Here is a 21,409-nt window from a genome sequence, read left to right as displayed (position 1 = left end):
TTATAATGAACAAAACAGATCAAAGGGTCACTTTTTTGAGCAGTTTGTGATAAGCGTCAAATTTTAGTCAGTTATTATTTGAAGGCAGCAACATGAATGTACAAATTAAACATTTTCCTTAAAATAATATTACCTTTATATTTGCCATTCGCCTTTGCTGCTCATTCAGCTTTAAAGGTTCCACAGTGAGTGGCATTATTAACATCATTCTTTATAATCTTAAAAGAGTAAGTAAGTATAGGGCAGACAACTCCTTACTCTCATGATAAAAAAAAATGATCAAAAGAAACACATCAATTGAATTATATTTTCATTTTTTTTCTGCTCTGTGGTGATATCTGCTAGGTCTTTTCAATATTATGGATTCTTCTGTGCATAGTGGTTAATGTTCTTTATTATCTTTGGAGTAACAATTTTAGCTTTTTGTATGATTCTCTGCTGTCCAATCAAACAATTATTTTTCTTATTCACTTATCTTCTGAAAAGAACTTCTCACTTCATCTGCTTTCAGGTTCTATGTGCTTTGAATTGCCCTCTTGCAACCACCTACATCTTTCATTTACTTGACTGGAAGCTCTGAGTAGATTGGAAGTTAAATGCTCTGAGTAGCTTGGAAGGTAAATACTCTGTGCTCAGAGTAGCCCAAAAGATAATGAAGAGATGGGAACATCTCCCACAATGGGGTAGCAATACTTAAGAGTAACATAACAGCTTGCTGGAAGAAGCAAGCAAGCAAGCAAGCAAGCAAGCAAAGCAAGCATTTAACAGCAGTTCACTTACAACAGAAGAGAGACATAGAACACTAGAAGGAAGAAGTAGGCAAAATGCCTTAAAATGTACCTATCTAACTTTTCAAATAGTAAATAATGACATGTTTCATCTACAGCTTACAGAGTGGATATTTAACCTTTCGGGGACTGGTCTTCCTCCTCAGCTGATGGAACCAACCAACATAAGTGCATGTATTGGCCAGCATTCTTCTGTCATGATATCCTTCAAAAATCCAACTCCTGAAAACGTGGTGGTAGATGTCATGCTGACAGGTACAGAGGTTTGGATTGTTTTGGGGTGAGGAAAGGAACTTAAACTCCTTGGGTTGCATTAGAAGTGTGAGTGGGATGTGATTACATTTGCCTCATTTCATTTCCTGGCAATGGAGATATTGTGTATCATTCACATCTACCCTGGAAAACTGTTAGACAATACTGTGTGAGCTAAGAAATAACACAACCCTTTAAAAACTGTTCACAGTAGAACTCTTAGGTCAAACAGTCTCATGTCTACATGAAGCTGGTTATTGCCCATGGACTGCACTGTAGCATTTAGGCAGTAGGGGTCTCCTGAGTCTGTTTTGGGAGCTGTATATCTAAGCCAAAGAGCTAATGTGTTGTTTTGGCTTTGTTCCTCGGTTATTTTCCAAAATATCTTATTTTATCAGCTAAAGGAGTTAGTAAGGGAAAAACATTTGAGGCTTTTTTTTCCCGATTGACCTTCCAGGGAAGTATGTTTCAGCAATATTTTCAAACATACTTTAAAAAATAAAATCTAGAATTATCAAAGATAGCCAAATCATACTGAGATTTCACAAATGCTGTAGAACTCAAGTCTGAAGTCCCAGATTCTCCTTGATGACTGAGATTTACTCAGTGAAAGAATAAATTTCACTCTGAGTGAAGCAGAGAGCTATAGAAGGTCTACGAATCTCCACCTAGTTCAGCATAACATGTAGTATTAAAAAACAGGCACCAAACCATTTTCTGGCATCTTCATATAGCAAAAATTGAAGATAAACCTTCCAGTGGCCCCTGACATCAACTCAGTAGATGGAGGAACATAAGAGAATAGCAAATTCAAACCTGTGCAAAGGTAAGTTTTAAGTCAGGTTTACACGTTCATGCTGTGATTTGGGGTTTGTGGCACATAAAATAAGTGAAGAAAGGTGACTTTTAAAAATGGAGATCCAGGTTTATTTATTGAATGGAACTCATGCTTTTTAATTACACCTTCTGAGATATGAATCGGAAATACAAAAATACAGCTTTAGCTGCATATGGATAATATATGGGGGATTTTGCTGATTCTTTTACCTGAATAGTGTTTGGTCGAGAGAATTTTATTCTCATGACTGAATTCTCTATGCTTTTGCTGACCAAGTACTTTAGTACAGTTTCCCATGTGTAACTGCTGATGTATTTTCATCCTCAGCTGTCACAAAATAGAGTTCCATTTGTAAATGCTCAGACCACTTCTGAGTTTCTGTTGACGTTCTCATATGGACAACAGTGAAGGAAGAAACAGTTTGCAGTGGTCCAGCATTTACACACTAAGTGAACCATTTCTAAGCTCTCAGGAACAGTGCCAGCTTTTATGTGCTGAGCAGGGGACCTGGCAGAGTGTGGAACAGAGTCATATCCAGCACATACAGAAAGCTCAAAAGTGATGTTCATATTAGAAAAGGGAGCATAAATGTCAACATCTTATGTTTTTCACTAGCAACACGATGTTGATGAAATACCCGTTTCTTCCTCCACAGTGTTGGATCTGCTTGGTGTTATTATGTTTACATAAGGGTCTCTTGTTACACTTGCTTTCTTATTGGTTGCCAGCTTTAGTTCCACAATGATCTCTTCACTTTATTAGGTCTTTACCATACATTGTATAATTTCTTTAGGGTAATACCACAAAATTATTCATCACTAAGCTGAAGCTGAAAAACAAATAAGGCAATAGTTGGCACTTTGACAATGTGCTGGTATGGGTAAAATAGCCCAAGGTGTGACAAATGCTTTGCACTGTTGACTTAATATAAAGCCCCATGGCCTGTTACTAGCAGTGGCAATAACATACTCCCTATACTACACCTAGATGGAAGGAAGAAGAGATAACAAAAGCCGAACGTAAAAGTACTATGAGCATACTTAGCAAAATGATCAGGAAAGCCAAAACTCATCAGGTGTGAAAAGTAACAGGGAAAGTATGGTCTCTCACAAAGGGGTTCTAAAGGTAGGCTAGCTGGCTAAGGAAGCTTAGGGAAAATGCAGATAGTTCCATTGATGGATGGGGGAATCAGCTATTTAGACAATGCAGAAAAGGCTGAAGTGCACAGTGCAGTTTTTTGCCGAAGTCTGCAAGCAAAACTTGAATGAATTGCGCATCATCTTGCAATCCATTTCAAAGCACATGAAGTTCAACAAGGTAATCAGAAGTAATCAAATAGATTTGTTAAGTACAAATCAAAATGACTGATGTCATTGCTTTCTGTATGGAAATCAGTGATTATACAAATAAGGGAGGAGTAGTAGATGTAACATACTGTGGTTTAGCAAGACTTTTTCATTGTTCCCTGTTGTATTTTCGTTTGGAAGCTGAAGAAGTGTAAGCTCGATGAGCAGACTGCTGAGTGGGTTGAAAACTTGGCTGAGCTGTTGGTCTCAATAGTGATCAACACCTTGACAATCAGTTGCTGGCTGGCAATGAGTGCAGTACCCTAGGGGTCAGCACTGGGGCCCATGTTGTTCAAGACCTTCATTAATGACATGGATTATGACAGAGTGAAATGTTAAGAAGTGAAAGTGGCTGACATGAATGGTAAATCTTCAGTCCAGAGGTACTTCAATAAATTGTTAGTATACCTCTTTTTTTTGAAGTGCTCTTTTTCATCAGTTCATTGTTCCTGGAGCAGCTGAAGATACAGTAAACTTAGTAACGCAATTTTCTTCTAGAATGTTAAAGCTTTGTATTTTCCCCTCATTCCATCTGCCCTTTGTGTTTATCTTAGTTTAGACACTTACAGAAGCACTGTGAATTATTTGACCAGGAAATAACTGGTTATATAATCTCTTGAACTGTAAGCGTGTGTTACATGTGTGCTACGAAGATCCCCATTGCATCTCATGGGGTACAGCATGCTTTATTCTAGTGTAAAGTGCAAGCTGGTATTCTGATTTGTACAAGAGCAATTATAAGAAGCAAACTCCTTGGCTTTTTTGAGCACAAATCTAGTTCTGGATAGCACAGTTTAGTATACTAATACTAAGTGTAATTTGTAAAAAAGCTAATCTAATGCGCTATTTGCAAAAATAATAAAAAAATGTGACATCCACGATGCAATTTCATAATAACTTATAAAGCATAAATATTGGTGCTAAACCCTAATAAATTGTGACGTTCTGAGAAACATTAGCAAAACAGGTGTTAAGTATTTTCCTGAGAACATAGATATCTTTGCAACTATGGAGCATTAAATTGTCCCAGGGATATTTTCAGTAACAAAGACAGTGAAGAGGCAACTGGCTTAGTGAAAGACTGATGTTGGGTTTTATGCATCAGGAGTTGCCGGTTTTCATTTTTCTGTACACATCAGTAGACCTGATATGATGATGACCTAATGTTTTTGCTGTCTATGAAATTATGGATAGTTTTCTTTGAGATAAATTATTTTTGTACTGTGATCTTTATGGAAGTAATACCATACTGTCCTTTAAAAAGCTGTCTTGAATTTGTTAATCAGTTTAATATTTAATGTTACATTTCTCATCCAGTTGCTGCTGGTGACCTGTATATTATGTTTGCTTGGTTTGAGTTACGCATTCAGACTGTCTTTAGATATGTTCGTACGTGCTATGATTTGCTCTCTGTTCTAATATTTACTGTAATTCCTATTTTATTTCCTTCTTCCCAGAGGAAATCTAGTATTATAAGCAAAGTCAAGGATGCACAACTTCAGCTTAGTATTTTTGGCCCTTACATATGCTGGGAAATAATTTCCATAAAGACCTGTATATTTAGCTGAATGTTACCAAGACATAGTTTACCTCAGATGGAAGCAGATAGTGTTTTAATATACTAACTTTTATATTGTATATACCACAGCAATGCACATATGTTAGCCCAGTGTACAGTAAAAGCTAATTAACTTGGGGTTTTGCAACATTAGGAATGAATTTGCCATCCCATGAGACTAATCCGGCTGGTGAGAAAGTTATCCTAGTATGACGATATTATTTGTAGTACCCTTCCTGTCCTACCAAGAACTGAACTGTTGGTAGTTGTGAGTTGTGAACTTGCTTTTTCACAAACTTTTTTTTTTTGTTAACTACTGCTTGTTTGTTTGCTTTCCCCTGTCTATTTTGCTTGTATCAGTTTGAGCTGTTCAAACCGGAATGTTATTTCAAGACCATTTACAGTCCTAAATTATGGAGAAGACTGGATCTCTTATCCATGTTATGATGAGCTATGTGTTAGTTTAATGTGTTTTGACATGAAGAACCTACTTTTGTCTTAGTTTCTGTCATGGCAGTGCAAGAACATGCTCAGAAAAGAAAAAAGCTAATTAGCAATGATTGTAATATTACTTCAGACATAACAGTAGGAACCTTATATATGAATTAGTTAAACACAAATATTTTAGTCTGAAATCACAGAGTGATAGATTGGTTATGGTTGGAAGGTATCTTAAGATCATCTAGTTCCAACCCTCCTGCCATGAGCAGGGACACCTCACCCTAGACTGTGTCACCCAGCACTCTGTCCAACATGGCCTTGAACATGGCCAGGGATGGAGCATTTATCACTTCTTTGGGCAATGTCTCACCACCCTCACAGTAAAGAACTTCCTTATAGCTAACCAGAACTTCCCCTGTTTAAGTTTAAACCTATTGCCCCCTGTCCTATCGCTACAGTCCCTGATGATGAGTCCTTCTACTGCACCTTTGTAGGCCACCTTCTGATACTGGAAAGGTGCTAGGAGGTCTCCACACAGCCTTCTCTTCTCCAGGCTGAACAGCCTCAATTTTCTTAGCCTGTTTTTATGCAGGCTGTACTTAAGCCCCCATATCATCATAGTCTTAATTTATTCCTTAAAGAGTGACAGCCTAATCATTCTTAAAACCTGGTTTTTTTTTTCCTGAAAAATATTAATCCAAAAAGTAGAATTGTTCCTGTCAGCAAGTAACTCAACTTCACATAAATTTTTGAATCTATCTCCGAGAATAGCTCTTAAACTTGTAGTTTTAGTAATATAAACCCAAAGCCACTACCATTTTGAAACCTCTTAGCTGATACTTTAACATTAAAGCAAGTTAGTGGAATGCCTTTCTTTATTTAATCTTGCACTGGACTCATCACATTCATTGCTGGTGTTACTGGAGGCCATTGAGATGGCGGATTGGGGAAATTGACAGAAAGTAGCAAGTCAGGAGAGATAATGAAATGTTAGATTGATCTTGATCTTTACAAATTGTGTTTCAGACCATGTGTCTCTTCTTAAGAGAATTAGAAGTGGCAACAACGAAAATAGGACATCTTGATTAAAGTGTACACGTAATAAACATCAACATTTATAGATTCACCTAATACTTTAAAGAAGATTACAGAAGTTTCCTGTATCTTGTTTTCAAGTAACATTCTGATAGGCAGTTTCTGCCCTAGACAGTTGTGAAATTATGTTTAGAATTGCATAGTTTAGGAAATAAAATAGAAATTAATTGTGAATTGTCATATCTGGACCATTTCTGAAGCTGCCATTTGCATTTCTGAAGCTTTGTCAAACCCAAGAGCATTATTCCTCAGAAATGTTTCTTTCTGTGAATTTTGACTGATACTGTGGCGCAAACAGTCCTTCATTTTTAATAATTATAGAGCAAGTAAAACTACCCACCATCTGTTAGTCTGTGATGCACAGATGAAATCTTGGACCTCTTAAAACTTGGTGTTTTCTGACTGATTTTAATAGCAGTAAATTTTCTTCCCAGGACTTAGATACACATCTGTGTCTTAAATCTGCAGCTCTTATTCACATAAGCGTTCATAGCTATACTAAGAATATTCTTGAGAGTAATGTTTATTTAACAGCAGTTCATTTTCCCCAATATGAGCCAATGATCAGAGCTACAGAGTATGCAAACTCTCTTACAGATCATTTAAAAAGCACTTGTATTATTTTGGCTGTTTCAAGCTGAAAGTTACTGCTCTTCTGTAAATACCACTATATAATATTGTTACTAAGACTTTATGGAGCAACTTAACCAATATAGATCATTGGTACTACTGAAATCTCTAGCATAAACCAGACCCCAGAGAATTTACCTGTATAAGAATTGGCCCTAACTATTAGTGGTTTGTTAATAACTGTCATGCTTTATTTCAGTTTACATGGATAATTTGATTTCATGTTTTCAATGGCCAAATGTATTTTGATGTTTCTGGAAACATGTGTAATTGTTTTTTAGAGGATATTCACTTCAAAGTTTAGAGGGAAATGGTCAAATAAAAGATTAAAGCTACAGTAGTGATTAGAAATTGGATAAGGGAGGTAAATTGGTTTCTCTCTTAAATCCAGTGTTATCTGGGTTGTCAAAACTGTGGCAATGTATAAGATTGCTTTTGGTAAGGTTATATGCACAGTCATATTGAAATAACTGGCTTATAGTCTTGATTGTTAAAACACCTTATTTCTCAGATAAGACTGCATGCATTGTAGCTTGGCCATGTCTTTTTCCATACAAAGATTTCCAAAGTAGGAATGCCCCTTGTTAAATGTGCATTGCAAAATCCTTTCAGACTGCTTTCTCTGACTTTTTTATGTAACAGAACTAAATTATTAAAGGCAAATCTGCTACTAACAGTCTTTTTCTCTCAGCCAAAATGCACTGGTCATAAGTATCATTGCATATATTTAAGTCAGTGTTAGAACAAAGCATAACCTAGTGTTTTTCATTTTATGAAATGAAATTATTTTTCAGAGATTAGTTAGCTAGTTCTGTGAAAATTATATTTAGCTGACTATGTAGATGGACACAAAGAAAAGATAAATAACAGATATTTTAAACTTTGGAGATAGAAAGTCCCATTTGTTCCCATTTGAGAATGCGTTTGTTAAAATGTCTGTCTAGGAAGCTGTTTTATTAGGGAAATTGTTCAACTGGGTTTTGACTTCAAAATATATTTCGCTGACTCTATTTTTTTTTTTTTTTAGATCAAGAGCAGTCCAGTTGTCATCTTAGTTCATCTGCCCTATCCAAGTCCACCAGTAAGGAATCTGCTTTCCATCTTCTGTTTAAACAACCACAGAGTATGTAATTTCTTGAGTTCTATTTTGAGGTTTTCACATGGTATTATTTTTTATGGTCCTGAAATCTAGAGTGTGTGATATTCAGTGTTTTGATGATTGCAACTCATCAGCTGAATCTGGCTGCTTGTGGAAACAAGAATAGCCCCATGTCAGTGATGTTTTTTTTTTGTTTTACTTAAAATAAAGAATAAAGTAAATAATAGTTAGAGATACATGCAGTAAAATTAAAGGTTGAAAGAGCCCATATAGTGATGCAGTCTTGATGGATTCCTAGGAGTCTTTGAATTAAGAGATTAAATCCAAATATATATAGTTGTATTTTAAGACTGTCAAGATCAGCAACACCACTATAAAGAATCTTATGAAATACTAGGTAGAAAAGCATTAAATGTTTAGTAACATAAAATTCTTAATTATATATAAATCGGGAAGCTTCTTAAAAGTATGTGTGATCATCCATTTCATGTTAATACAGATATTAGAATAAGCTGTATCATTTTCCTTGAAGAAATAGTACCTGCCTCAAATGAAAGACCTGAATTAGGAAAATGAGGGTTATTTGTTTTCAATTTCATTCAAAAATTTGCCATTCACTATGATTTTCCTGAAGATGTACTTGCCAAAACTTTATTTGAAGAATGTTGCAGACCTTGCTGTTCCCAGCAAGGAACTGTTTCTGCTTTCTCTTCTTGAAGTTTACTATGCCTGAACGATGTTTTTGGGTGATACGGAAAGAAGAATTTAGGAGAAAAAGATGATGTAAGAATCGATCTGAATATCTACTATTTTCTTTATGTACATTTTACACGGCCATATATAAAAATTGTAACTGTTGTCATAAGATTTTTTTTTTTTGAATCACGTTAAAAAAAATCTATTTTACGGATAGACTCTGTAGTTCGTTTTCCTCACACATGACAGTAGATGAAGTGTGGATTAATGCAGGTGTTGCTGCTTTATCACTATTAGCTGTAATGAAGAAAGAATTCTTTGAAAATGTGTTGGAACCAAATATTCTTCTTAGGAGACTTGCTGGAATATAATTGCTAGATCATTTTATAAGCAACATTTATGCTGGTGGAGAAAGTATGTTGCTGCTATTTAATGACTTTTTTTCATCACTGACTCTAAAAAAAAGGAAGAAATTCTGAAATAGTGAGACTGAGAATCTTGGAATAATTTTTTCTTCATACTTTTACAAAAAAGCCAAAATACTAGCCATGCTCTGAAATTGTTACTCACAGTAGACTATCCTTTTTTTCCTGCCTTGGCTTCAAAGTAGCCATATGAGTCTTCTGACTGGCTGATATGGTTTTCCAGTAGCACAGATTGCATTACTACCAGTCCTAATCTGAAGCTGTGATCTCATTTTGCATTCAACCTCCAGTCATTGCATTTTATGGATTATTTGATGTTTCAGGTAGTCAATAGCCTGTCTGTTGTGAACGACTTGGTGTAGCATCAAGCAACAACAGTACACTGGGCAGTTAGCTGAACCTAGTCTTTTAGGTATCTCTCTTCATATTTCATCATGAGTTCTATATTTAGAAACTTTTGTATTTTATAGCTGTTATGTCACCTTTTGCATGTTCATCTCTTTTCCATTTTTACTTAGATGTCTAAGCTTAGCTGTTTAATTTTGCCTTCTAACTTTGTTTTAATGTCAAATACATGTATTAACTCTCCAAAGCACTTAGGAAGAAAAGGTAAAATATATTCCATAAATGTATATGCTATTAGGAGACATTTTCCAAAAAGCTGCCTGCAGTGTTGCACCACTTCGATGGCAATCAAATTTGATATATAAAAATTCCGTGTTTGCACTTTGGAAGCATGTTGCTATTATAGTTTCATATTTTATTTAACAATGTTTGAGAAAGCATTTTAGCTTTCTTCTGATGTCATGTACAGTCCATGATGATTACAGTTAACTTGTCTTTTAAACTAATTTCATCTAAGAAATGGCATAAATTTTGTTCAGGTACTCAGGCCCTAAAACGTTAGATTTTAAGACTTCGTTCTTCATTTCTATGTTTATTTGCATCTGATTTTTTTCTTTCAGCAATTCTGTATGCACAATCTGTTTTTTTCTTTTGATTACTTTCCAGGACTGAAAACCGATGAAACTAAAATGCTTGATCATCCTGGTTGTCTTCCTAGCAAGACTTTGTCTCTCTCTTTTTTTTTTTTAATAGATTTTTTTATATCTTTTTGTTTCCGTAGTTTCTTACTGAGTCTCTGAGGTGCTACTACCATTCTATGTTTTTACCATTCTTATCTTGCAAAACTTAGGTATTTTCTCAGACCTTACCAATTTTCTCTGTTTTTCCAAAGTTGTGGTGCTGTGCTGCACCTAATTAGGCTTTGCATCAGAGGCAGGCAAACTGCTACTCTAAAGATTACATATGTTTTTGACAAAATTATTGTTTATGTTCACCATGAAAAAGCAGCCTTCTTGACCCTGTGTGTGCCAGAAAGAATTAGTTTCCTTCTTGGCCATCTTTGGCCTATATGTATGATTCTTGCCTTGTTTAAACCTTTAGCTAGTATTTTTCCTTTTCCTGTTATCTCTGAAATGCCATCAAGGCACTCCAAAGTTTGTACAGATGCAGATTTGCTTTGTGAAATTTCCAGCAAAACGGAAGGCTTGGGATCCCTTTCTACTCCATGTACATGGCAGTTTCCTGATCACTGAATCACCCTGTCTTGCCTTTCTTAACCAAGTGAAACCATTATAAATGAGCCCTGTTGTAATGTTTTAACTGACAGAGAAGCTTTTTTAAAGAGGTTGTCCGTACTGGGACATGACATAGCAACATGAGTGATGCAGTCTAAGCGATATACTTTCAAATGATAACGATATGCTAACAAAGTCAATGCATTCCAGCTGTTGGCATTCCTGAGTGTAGTTTTTTCCCACTGTCAGCGTGGGAAACCTTGCAGCCACAGCTCCAAGGGAACCCCTCTGAAGCCACAGCACATTTAACACATTCCTCACATGGAATCCGTAGGGACGTTTTTGTGTCATGTTTTAAGGCACTCCTGCAAATTGACTTTATGAATAATTAGTTGGGGAATCTGTGCTCAAAAATATTCTGACAGACAGTAGGAATTGTACTGTTAATGAGTTATATGCTTTTCAGCACTTAAAAAGGTGTGCTTGGTATATTGGTACATCAAAATATGAAATATTCTATTGCAGTGAATGATAAAACTTGAAAATTTTCTCTGTACTTTTCTGGAATTTCTTCAGGTCATTACATATATTTATAGGTCCTGTTATAGGCAATTTTTTTTACCTTTAAATTTTATTTTCTTTGCAAATTATATGGTGCGGATATATCCTTATGTGTTTTTGCAACTCCAGGCAACTGTTTTAGTGAAATAACTAAAGAAGTGAAAGGCAGCACTGTAAGAACATGCAGAAATTCTCTATTACTGTTCTTTTAAAAAAGCAGTCCCTTGAATTGAAGTAGAACACTACATTCCCTTGAATATATAGGGAAATGATTTATCTACTTCAGCATCCTCTCCTGATATTGCAAAAAAAGGAAAAAAGGTATTCAGGATACAAATAAATTAAGGGAAGACATCAGATACCCATCTTTTGCATAGTCTCATGCAAATCCACATAAGACTTCCCATGTGGATTTATCATGGGAAACAGATTTTCAAACCATAATTGCCTCCCAGATTTAAGCTAGGCCATGCAGTAAGTTTTGTCAGAATCTCATGATTTGTTACTGAACATCCAGAGTGTAGCTCTTCAGAGCATTTAAACTATGAAAATCAGCCTTAGGGGAGGCTGTTATTTTGCATTATCTTAGTATATTTTTCTATTTAAAAATATCTGCTGTGTTTTATAAATTGATATGAAATTATCTCCTTCAATTTCAATAGAGTTAGAAAATGAAAAGGTGATTAATTGTAACTTAGAATAGTGTATTGCTGCTAATCTATTTGATAACAGGTCTGGATGGGCAAGATGAAGCCAGAATGTGTCCTTGAACAAGACAGAACTACTTCCTTCTTCCCCTTTTCTTTTTGTTTTTGCTTCTAGGCTTCACCTTTTTAGGTAGTAAACCCAGTAAATACTCCAGAGACACAGATTTGTTTCATTCTATAAATTAATCGATCCATCTATGTCTGGCTCTAAATTGGCTATAATAATTTTCTGCACTAATCTTCGTTTTTATACACACACGCACCATAGGAAAATTACCAGCAGTATTAAACAGTTGTTTCTCAAGCAGCAGAACTAAAGAAGCTTGATTTTCTAGACTCATATCTTCCATTTCTCCTTTCCTCTGCTCTTTGAATAATCAAAGCATACCCCTCTCTGTTATTAATTCATCTGTGCAAGACCCTTCTATATCCATGCTCAACCCCAAATATATACTAAAGACTAAGTTTATCCCCTTCCCTAAACCCACTAGTAATTTTGCATCTGAAAAGTACGACTGTTGAGACTGCTATGGCTTTTCTTTATTTGTGTTTCCATGGTGACTTTCCATGTCTAGCCAGCCGTTGCTTTGCACAAAGCACTGAAGGAGTGTTAATCTGTGTCTGACTTTGCAGAAAGTGGACAGAAGAAGAAACAAACATCCCCTACAAACACACCCTACTGTATTGATATTAATAACAAAATGTATGGGGAGATGGAACAGTTACATAGATCTTTTTAATAAAGAAGAGGCTGAAAACAGTTATAGAGTTCTTGAAAAAATTACCTTAACAGATTATATTTTTAAATGAGGAGGTATGTGTGGGAAAGAAAATGAATCTTTTATTTCAGAACTTCTGGACTTGGAAGATCATGATAAAATTTGATGTTTTTCACAAGATGGATTGAGGGGTTGAGGGGAAGAAGAGCTAGCTCATTTGAACTTTAATGACTTTTTTGTTTCAGTTACTATATTCTGTCCAGGAAAGAAATACCAGTTTAAACTTATCTTATTAAGTAATTGTCTGGGGCACAGATTTTATTTTAAAGCACAAATTCTAGAAGGCAGTATTAAAACAGCTTTCAACCTTGAAGTTTTATGCCTTAAGAGTACTTGGTAATTATACTATTGAATTAATGTTCATATTTTTTCCTGCACTGAGATTTTCCTAGATTTTTTTTGCAAAATGTTTTCATTGATTTTTTTTTTTCCCCCTTTTTGTCAATGGAGAATGGGTCTCAAATATAAGAAACAAGCTAAGGCAAAGTCTAATTTTTTACATAGCATGCATTCGGTGGCAACAATTTTTACCCAAGGCGGTAATAGAATCCTTTTCTGTTTTCAGCTAGCGTTTTGCCTTTTCCTGTTACCTCTGAAGTGCCATCAAGGCACTCCAAAGCTTGTACAGATGCAGATTTGCTTTGTGAAATTTCCAGCAAAACGGAAGGCCTGGAACTCCTTTCTACTCCATGTACATGGCAGTTTCCTGATCAATGAACCACCCTGGCTTGCCTTTCTTAACCAAGTGAAACCACTATAAATAAGCACTGTTGTAATGTTTTAGCTGACAGAGAAGCTTTTTTAAAGAGGTTGTCCATACTGGGACATGACATAGCAACATGAGTGATGCAGTCTAACAAAACAGAATTCTAACAGTTAGACCAGTCTAACAGTAACAGAACTCTTCTGTTACTGCTGTGCGTAAAAACTGTTAATACTGAATGCATAGTATGTAAAGAATTTGCCTTAGCTTTTTTTGTAATATGGCTCAATATATTGGCTTACACATTAAAACCAGTGAAGATTTTTCTTAACTGACCTGCAGGTGCATTGTGTACTTGTGCTTCATATTTCCCAAGGGCTGAGCTTTTCATGTACCTATTTAAGTGTGATGATCCCTGCTCTGACTCTTATTTTCTCATCCAAACATCAAATGTTCTTAGACATTTAGGCTCAAGTGCCAGAGTGAGGAGTTACTGGGCACAGGTATTTAGAAGGCAACTGTAAAACTTTTTTTGCAAAGCCTTGGTACTCTTGGTGCTATATTGGGGGTCTGTGCACAACAGGGATGTACCTGTAATTTCTTCTGTAATTCACTGTAATGTAGCAGAGATCCCGGTTTGTTACACAGGAGCATCTCCTTTTTGCCTTGTAATCGCACAAGGCAAACTTATAGAATTAAATCATTCCATCATTATCCTGCCAAACACCCTTGCATTTACACATTTCCCTTCAATAGAAACATATTTCTGTTGCTTTCTGAAAATGTTCTTACACTACAAACTCAGATGGAATGATGTGAAATCTCAATATGAATTGCAGTCATCAAGGAATAGAAAGGAAATCTGATTTGTTTGGTTGTATTTCTCTTTTTTGTGTGAGTTTAGTCACTAAGTCCTCAGAGGTAGTTATTTGAATTGGGTAGGGAAGCTGTCAGTGTGCTGGGCATGCATAAATATATTTTCTACTTTCTTGGTAGAGTTAGTGTTGCCTGGGCTTTAGTTTAGCAATATACAAGATAGATAGTTCCAGAATTGTTGCCAGTAGCAGAAAAAACTCTTCCTGAATAAGGAGGTTTAACATTTAAGAGTGTCTGTGATGTAGCAAAGGCTTAGTATGCTTAAAATGGGAACCTCAGACTGAAAGGTAAGAATCCACTGGACTTTGGGACCACAAAGGATTCTCTTTACCCTTCTGCTGGAGCCAGATTTGAGGCAGGGGCTTCCTCTGCCCACCCAGCAGCCAGGCTGAGTAGCTATTTCTGCAGACAGACTAGCAGACACACACACACAGAGTGCAAACACAGCCAACCGCAGAGATTGACACAGAGATCAGTGCTTTTACCAGCACACCCATAAGCACAATCAGTACTCATGTAAATATGAATAGCATGAGCAGCCTGGTGAGGGTGGTGCTATTTGACTGTTTAGGACTGAACTGTGATGAAGGTACATGCACACACCTTCAATCTATTGATGCACTAACACCCTTTCACTCAACTTTTAAATATCAGCGTAGACTTTAAAGTTTGTCCAGTGTGCGTCTGGCTTCGAGCTCCTTATGTGGTCACTGGTTCAGATCTTGGGTCTTTCTGGATGTTAGTCTGCTCCTACTTGTTGGCTAGTCCAGCTCAAAGTTCACTGTCAGAACATACAGATACATTCACTCAGCTCATAAATGCATGCATGTCTGCTTTTCTCTTGAATATTAACATGGATTTAAGGTTGTCCTGTATGCGTGCTCAGTCTGTAGTCCCTTTACCAGGTTTCTGGTCCTGACCATGGGTCATTCCAGATGCTGCCCTCCTGTTACTTGTTGGCTGGTCTGACTTGATACTAGGTAGCAGCTGACACCCAACACCCATGAAAAACACTGTTCTCTCCAGTGGCTTGTCTCAGTCCCTTGAGTAGCTGGCACTCAGGTGTCATCCTACTTGCTGCCAGTCCAGTTTGAACTTTGTTAAAGTGGCCAACTCACATAGAGGCTCAGGATATGGAATGAACTTACACAGAAGATAGACATAGGATTTGATAAAAGTATAGAGGAGTAATCAGTTCTGAGGCATTGCCAGTATTACTGGTTAGCACCTGCTTACATGACTGGCATAATTTATCCTCTTTTACCTTTATTCTCCTATGTTTGTAACTCCCTCATCCACTTTGGTCTTTCTCTTTTTCCTCCTGTGTTTTCTCCCCCATAATAAGTTTTGTGTACACTAAAGTAGTGTGTTTGATTCTGTGGTAGGGTATGTGATTAATTGAAATAATAGCTGCTAAAAAGTCAGTCAAATTATTCATTATAGCAGAAGATGCATTTAGTTTATTCAGTTCTGACGGATGGATGAAGTTCTTGATTCAGAAGAACATTTGAGCATGTTTAATTTCAGGTATGCAAGACAATCCCTAAATAACAAAGGATTTAAATTTAATCATCTGCTTTATTTGCACTGAAATTATGGGAAATGTAAACGTTTATGTTAGGCATGTATTCTAATTGCTGTAGTATGAATTAAGATAGGATTATTTTTATCCTTAATTATTTTGATAAATACCTTGGTATGCCAATATCTCTATGTTCACCTCAAAATTACTTATTTCTTCTTGTTCAGAAGGTAAAACCTGGATCAGTAATACTGTAGCTGCAGTTCTTGAAACATGGGGTCTTTAAAACTGTTCTCTGTAGGAAAGGAATAATTTAATTAACATGAACATAATATCCCTCATACTCTGCTGCTTTATTTCTCTTCCCTAGATATTTTGTCATGCTATTACTAAGATTAACAAATTATTCAAAATATTTTTATGGAGGAGATAATAAATTATTCACATTCTCATTAAGAATTGATATCTTTCAGTTACAAAGGAGGAATTGGATTCCCTGATTTACTTTTCTGTCACAAAACCTAAATGATTAGGCAGGGCCTATTTCAGTTTGATAAAGCCACTGGGATTATACCTGCTTGAGTGTACTTGCAAAAATATTCATATCACTAGTAACTCTTTCCTCTTCTTAAGAGTCAGTAAAACTTGATTTGTCTTTCTCTTCTACCTTTTATGGTGCGTACAGGACCATATTTTCATCTTTCACAATATTTATGCTGAAACCCTTCCTGTTTACATGAAGACGAGGCTGATACCTTCAATCACCAGCATCCGTAATGATCTCACATTTTACAATAATATTTAGGTTTAAGCAATATTTTTTTCTTTAAATACATCATGGATTACAAAAACCTACCTGAGACCCAAACCACCCAGGAAAAAAGGACTGTGGGCACTGCTCCTGTGTTTGCTGTGTGTAAAGGGAGGACGTGCTTTAACTGTAAATTAGCCTTTGTTTTAATGTAATGCTTATCCTACTCATAAGTCATAGTATATAAGCATACAGAGAGGAGTTTGATATTAAGTATAGGACATAATTTGGGTTTTCTTCGGGTAATGCAGAACAAAGATTTATGTTACAAATAGATAAAATCATAAGTTTAAATCATAACCTTTACTGTTACAAGGAATAATATCTCACAAACACTGAAGCATGCAATACAAAATTCTTCATTGGACATCAGGGTTTATGTTAACAACACACATAAGATGCTTTATTGCATTCATAGCTGGTCTAGTATCATCTGCTCAGTGGAGGGAAATCAAACTTTTTTCTTTGCACAGTAATATTTTTTGGGATGACAACAGGTTTACAGGCTCGTGAAAACAAAGCTGGAAGAGTATTTGACTTTCTGGGACTCAGCTTGCTATTACATTAATTTTGCCATGCAGTGGTTTAAGCCTAAGGATTTGACACTTCTGTTATTACTGTTAATATGCTATGTAAGGTAAAACATGTATTTGCAAGAATAGATATATCCTTTGTAATTTAAGTAGGTAATGAAAGTGCACCGATACTAAAGTACTTCCCACCCTTGCATGTTGGTAAGGCGCTTGATAATTTTATTTTCACAAATCTCCACTCTGCTTGAGGGAAGGTATTTAACACTGTATTCATTTTAACCCAGAGAAACAGAGGCATAGGTGTACTGAAGTTTTTCCGTACTAAAAGAAAACTTAGAGTCTTGAAAAGTAAGCAAATACTTTTTTCTCACAATTATATGTTGAAGCATTTGGAAAACAATTTTCATAGCCTAAGGACAGAGAATTAGAATGCAAACTATTGCATACAGCCATCAAGGAGTCCATGAAACTCCCTTAAAAATGAAATAAATTTCTTCATCATATAGATATTAAGATAAAAGAAAGGTTAATAGCCCATAAAAATTGATGTCTTTTAATTACACATAGCACTGCCTTTTTCACAATGGAGACCAGTAATTTAAGCTAATTCTGGAGGTCTGCTGCCATATTTATTACCCCTGCTACATACAACCAGCAGAAACCACAAGCTGAATTGTAGGCAGTCCTGTCAGAAGCTGTTACAGTTCTTTTTTTTCCTAACCAATTTATATGGTTTTATCTTTTCTATTAAATAGGAACATAAGAATTTGATTGTTGAAAAGAACTGTTATTCAGACCTGTATGAATAACACATTAAGATTTCAACATGCACAAACAAGCAATTCAGTTTTATCACACACAATAGTGCAAGACCACAATACACAATATAGTAGCATGTCACTACCTATTGAGGAACCTTTGCCTTTCCAGCTTGCTCTACATCTTTTCAAGTGCAAAATCACCAACTGTATCCTATTAGTCTTTTCTTCTTATTGATTCTTCCTTTTTCCAAATAAAAATGAATTTTTGTTATTTTTGTTTCTTGGATCCACAGATTTACCTAATTTTCCCAGCTGAATTAAGTGGAAATGCTTTTTCCCCCCCTACTTTTTGGTACCTCTCCCTATTGATAAGAGGAATACAGAGTTTTTTTCAAACTTCTTGAAGCCTATTTAATTATAGAGTTCCTTATTTGATATGCAAGGTTACTTAGCCTGTTTTGCCTTCTACAGGTGTTGCTTGTCCTTGCAATACAAGCATATTCAGATGATTGAAGATGAGAATGATAGATTCAGTGATCCCAGATTATTTAGCTGAACAAAGAGAACTTTGGTGGTGATTTGGTTTTTCTACCTCCCTAAAATCAAAATATTGGTAATGAAGAGTTTTCACTTTAACAGGAAAATCAGGGACTGAAGCCAGGTCAGTGTTATTCAGTAGCCAAATACAAAATGAAATATATTTCTAACAAGGAGCTTAATAAATTATGAGAACAATTCTCAAAGAAAGGTGAACTAATCATCACTGGAAAATATTATATCAAGCAGACAGGGTTATTTTCTAATTAAATTCTCTTGTTCAAGAAGAGTTGTTCACACTGAGCCTTGAGTTTTTCAAATGAGTTCTAAGAAATCCTGTTTATTAATGTCAAATTAAATGATTGCAATGACTGAAATGTTTTGCAGTGAAGAAATGAAAAAAAAGAAAAGCTCTGCAGAGTTCTGGATAAGTAAACATTCTTTAAACATGCTTGTATTGGTTCAATAAAAAATGGCAAACAATACATTGAAGTTTCTGAATTGGCATTTTCAGAATTTCCGTTATATTATTTTGCTTATTCTTTTACTAATGATGGATTAAAACTAGGGCAAGAAATCAAGTACCATCAATTTCAGCTACAGGTTGGGCAGAGAAGAGATTCAGAGCAGCCCTGTGGAGAAGGACTCCAGGGTGTTGGTTGATGAGAAAATGAACGTGAGCTGGCTTCATTGTGTGCTCACAGCCCAGAAAGGCAACTGTATCCTGGGCTGCATCAAAAGGAGCGTGACCAGCAGGTCGAAGGAGGTGATCCTGCCCCTCTACTCTGCTCTTGTGAGACCTCACCTGGAGTATTGTGTGCAGTTCTGGTGTCCTCAACATAAAAAGGGCATGGAACTGCTGGAACAAGTCCAGAGAAGGGCCATGAGGATGATCAGGGGACTGGAGCACCTCCCATATGAAGACAGGCTGAGAAAGTTGGGGCTGTTCAGCCTGGAGAAGAGAAGGCTGCGTGGAGACCTCATAGCAGCCTTCCAGTATCTGAAGGAGGCCTATAGGGATGCTGGGGAGGGACTCTTCATTAGGGACTGTAGTGACAGGACAAGGGGTAACGGGTTAAAACTTGAACACGGCAAGTTTAGATTGGATATAAGGAAGAAGTTCTTTATTCTAAGGATGGTGAGGCAATGGAATGGGTTGCCCAAGCATGTTGTGAATACTTCATCCCTGGTGGTGTTCAAGGCCAGGCTGGACAGAACCTTGGGTGACGTGGTTTAGTGGGAAGTGTCCCTGCCCATGGCAGGGGGGTTGCAACTAGATGATTTTAAGGTCCTTTCCAACCCTAACTATTCTATCATTCTATGATTAGATACAGACCACGCAAGCTTTCTTTTCTTTACGCATAACCACTGCACTCTGTTGGCTGTAATAAATCACCATTTTCTTTTAAGTTTTGTGGTGATTAGTCTTTACACAAAAGGAAGATATCTAATAATGAAATTAAATTTGGAGATCCAATGTATTCCCTTAGGTTTTAAGAAAAATGAACTAATAAGTTTTTGAACCCTTTTCTAACCTTTACTCCAACTTAGTGCTGCCATATATCAGAAAATAAACCTTTTCATTTTTTTTTTAAGATGATACTAAATGACAGTTTGAGAATATCTGTTTACTGTCATCTTTATGCACAAGGATGTTTTGCTCTACCTTTTCTTCAGTTGACACCTATGACAAACAGCTATTGGGAAGTTGAACATTTGTTCAACTTTTGACTGCAAATCACTTATGCTTTGAGATTCTTTAGAGACTGTCCTCAAACATATGGAAAATGAAAATGCCTTAGATTTGAAGGCTGGCTGCTTCTTGTTTTGACAGGTTTAAAACGGATAATCCTAATTGATTAAGTCACTTCCATGACAATTTTCATTCCCAGTTATCTCACGGCAAGATATTGTCAGTGAAAGTTACAGTCACTGACCTTAAATGTCTCCTCCTATTCCAGAAAGGTATTGTTTTCGTGTGATTTTATCCACTATTGTACTTTAAGTATAAAAAAGAATCAGCGATGATGATGTGTTTGCTTTCTTCCTGAATCAAAGCAAATCAGCATGTCTCTTACTAAGAACTATAACTGAGCAGCCACTACAAAAATAAGTAAAAGCTAAATTGTAGAATTTTTTTATATTTCACATGAAAATGTTGCTGTTGGTAGTCATCTTACCACCTGATTTATGGATTACTTATGATTCCCATTTCTGGCTTCATACAGGTGTACAGGGTCTGCAGCGACCAATTCTATTCAGAAACACTGCAGCTCACATTTAATATTGAGTCATCCAAAGCCTGTCTTCCATGTCAGTATGATTCAGAGTGATCCTGACACTATCGAGTAATTTGGGTCCTTGATCCCTTCCAGGATATCTTATAGTGGTTTCTTCTCTCTCTCTGTCTTCACTGGGGACTTTATTGATTTTTTTTTTTTTTAATCTCATACTATAGCAAGACTCTTCAGTCCAGTTAATTTCCTACATGTCTGCTTCTAAGCGTTTTGTCCTTTTCTTATGCCCAAACATATCCCTTGATATTCCTTTCTGAATTTGAGAGGCCACCAACTCATATATTTATTGGTTTTTTTTGAATACTGACTACGTTTTGCTCTAAATTAGCGCTCCTGAGTAGGTTGTTACCTTTTTCACACAACAGGAAGCAATGCACAATCCTCAACCAAGAACTGCTAATAGTCTTTATGTCTTTATGCTGTATTTCAGTGACCCCTCAGGAAACCAGGAGAATCATAATAAATATCATATTAGCCACAGGAATTTAGGGAGTAAAATATTATGAGACTTCAATGAAGTCTTAATAAAATTTAAATATGATCCATATCTATACCTGAGTACAAGTGAGTATCT

The 21,409-nt window shown here is 36.1% G+C and overlaps 1 protein-coding gene across 1 annotated transcript in view; it reads left to right on the top strand.

Moving 5' to 3' along the window:
- CFAP47 (cilia and flagella associated protein 47) overlaps positions 1–21,409 on the top strand; it is a gene marked incomplete at its 5' end in the record, with an annotated part of 281,148 nt that overhangs the window by 211,930 nt on the left and 47,809 nt on the right. Inside the window, 2 exons of the mRNA XM_062608026.1 lie at positions 887–1,043; positions 7,976–8,071. Coding sequence (XP_062464010.1) covers positions 887–1,043; positions 7,976–8,071 — 253 coding nt within the window. The remainder of the gene's footprint in view (positions 1–886; positions 1,044–7,975; positions 8,072–21,409) is intronic.

The sequence above is a fragment of the Pezoporus occidentalis genome, unplaced genomic scaffold, assembly GCF_034315485.1.
Source record: "Pezoporus occidentalis ecotype Australia unplaced genomic scaffold, CSIRO_AGI_Poc_V1 ctg129, whole genome shotgun sequence".
Classification (NCBI taxonomy): Eukaryota; Metazoa; Chordata; class Aves; order Psittaciformes; family Psittacidae; genus Pezoporus; species Pezoporus occidentalis.
The sequence above is the reverse complement of the archived record's forward strand: the minus strand, read 5'-3'. Positions and strand labels throughout refer to the sequence as shown.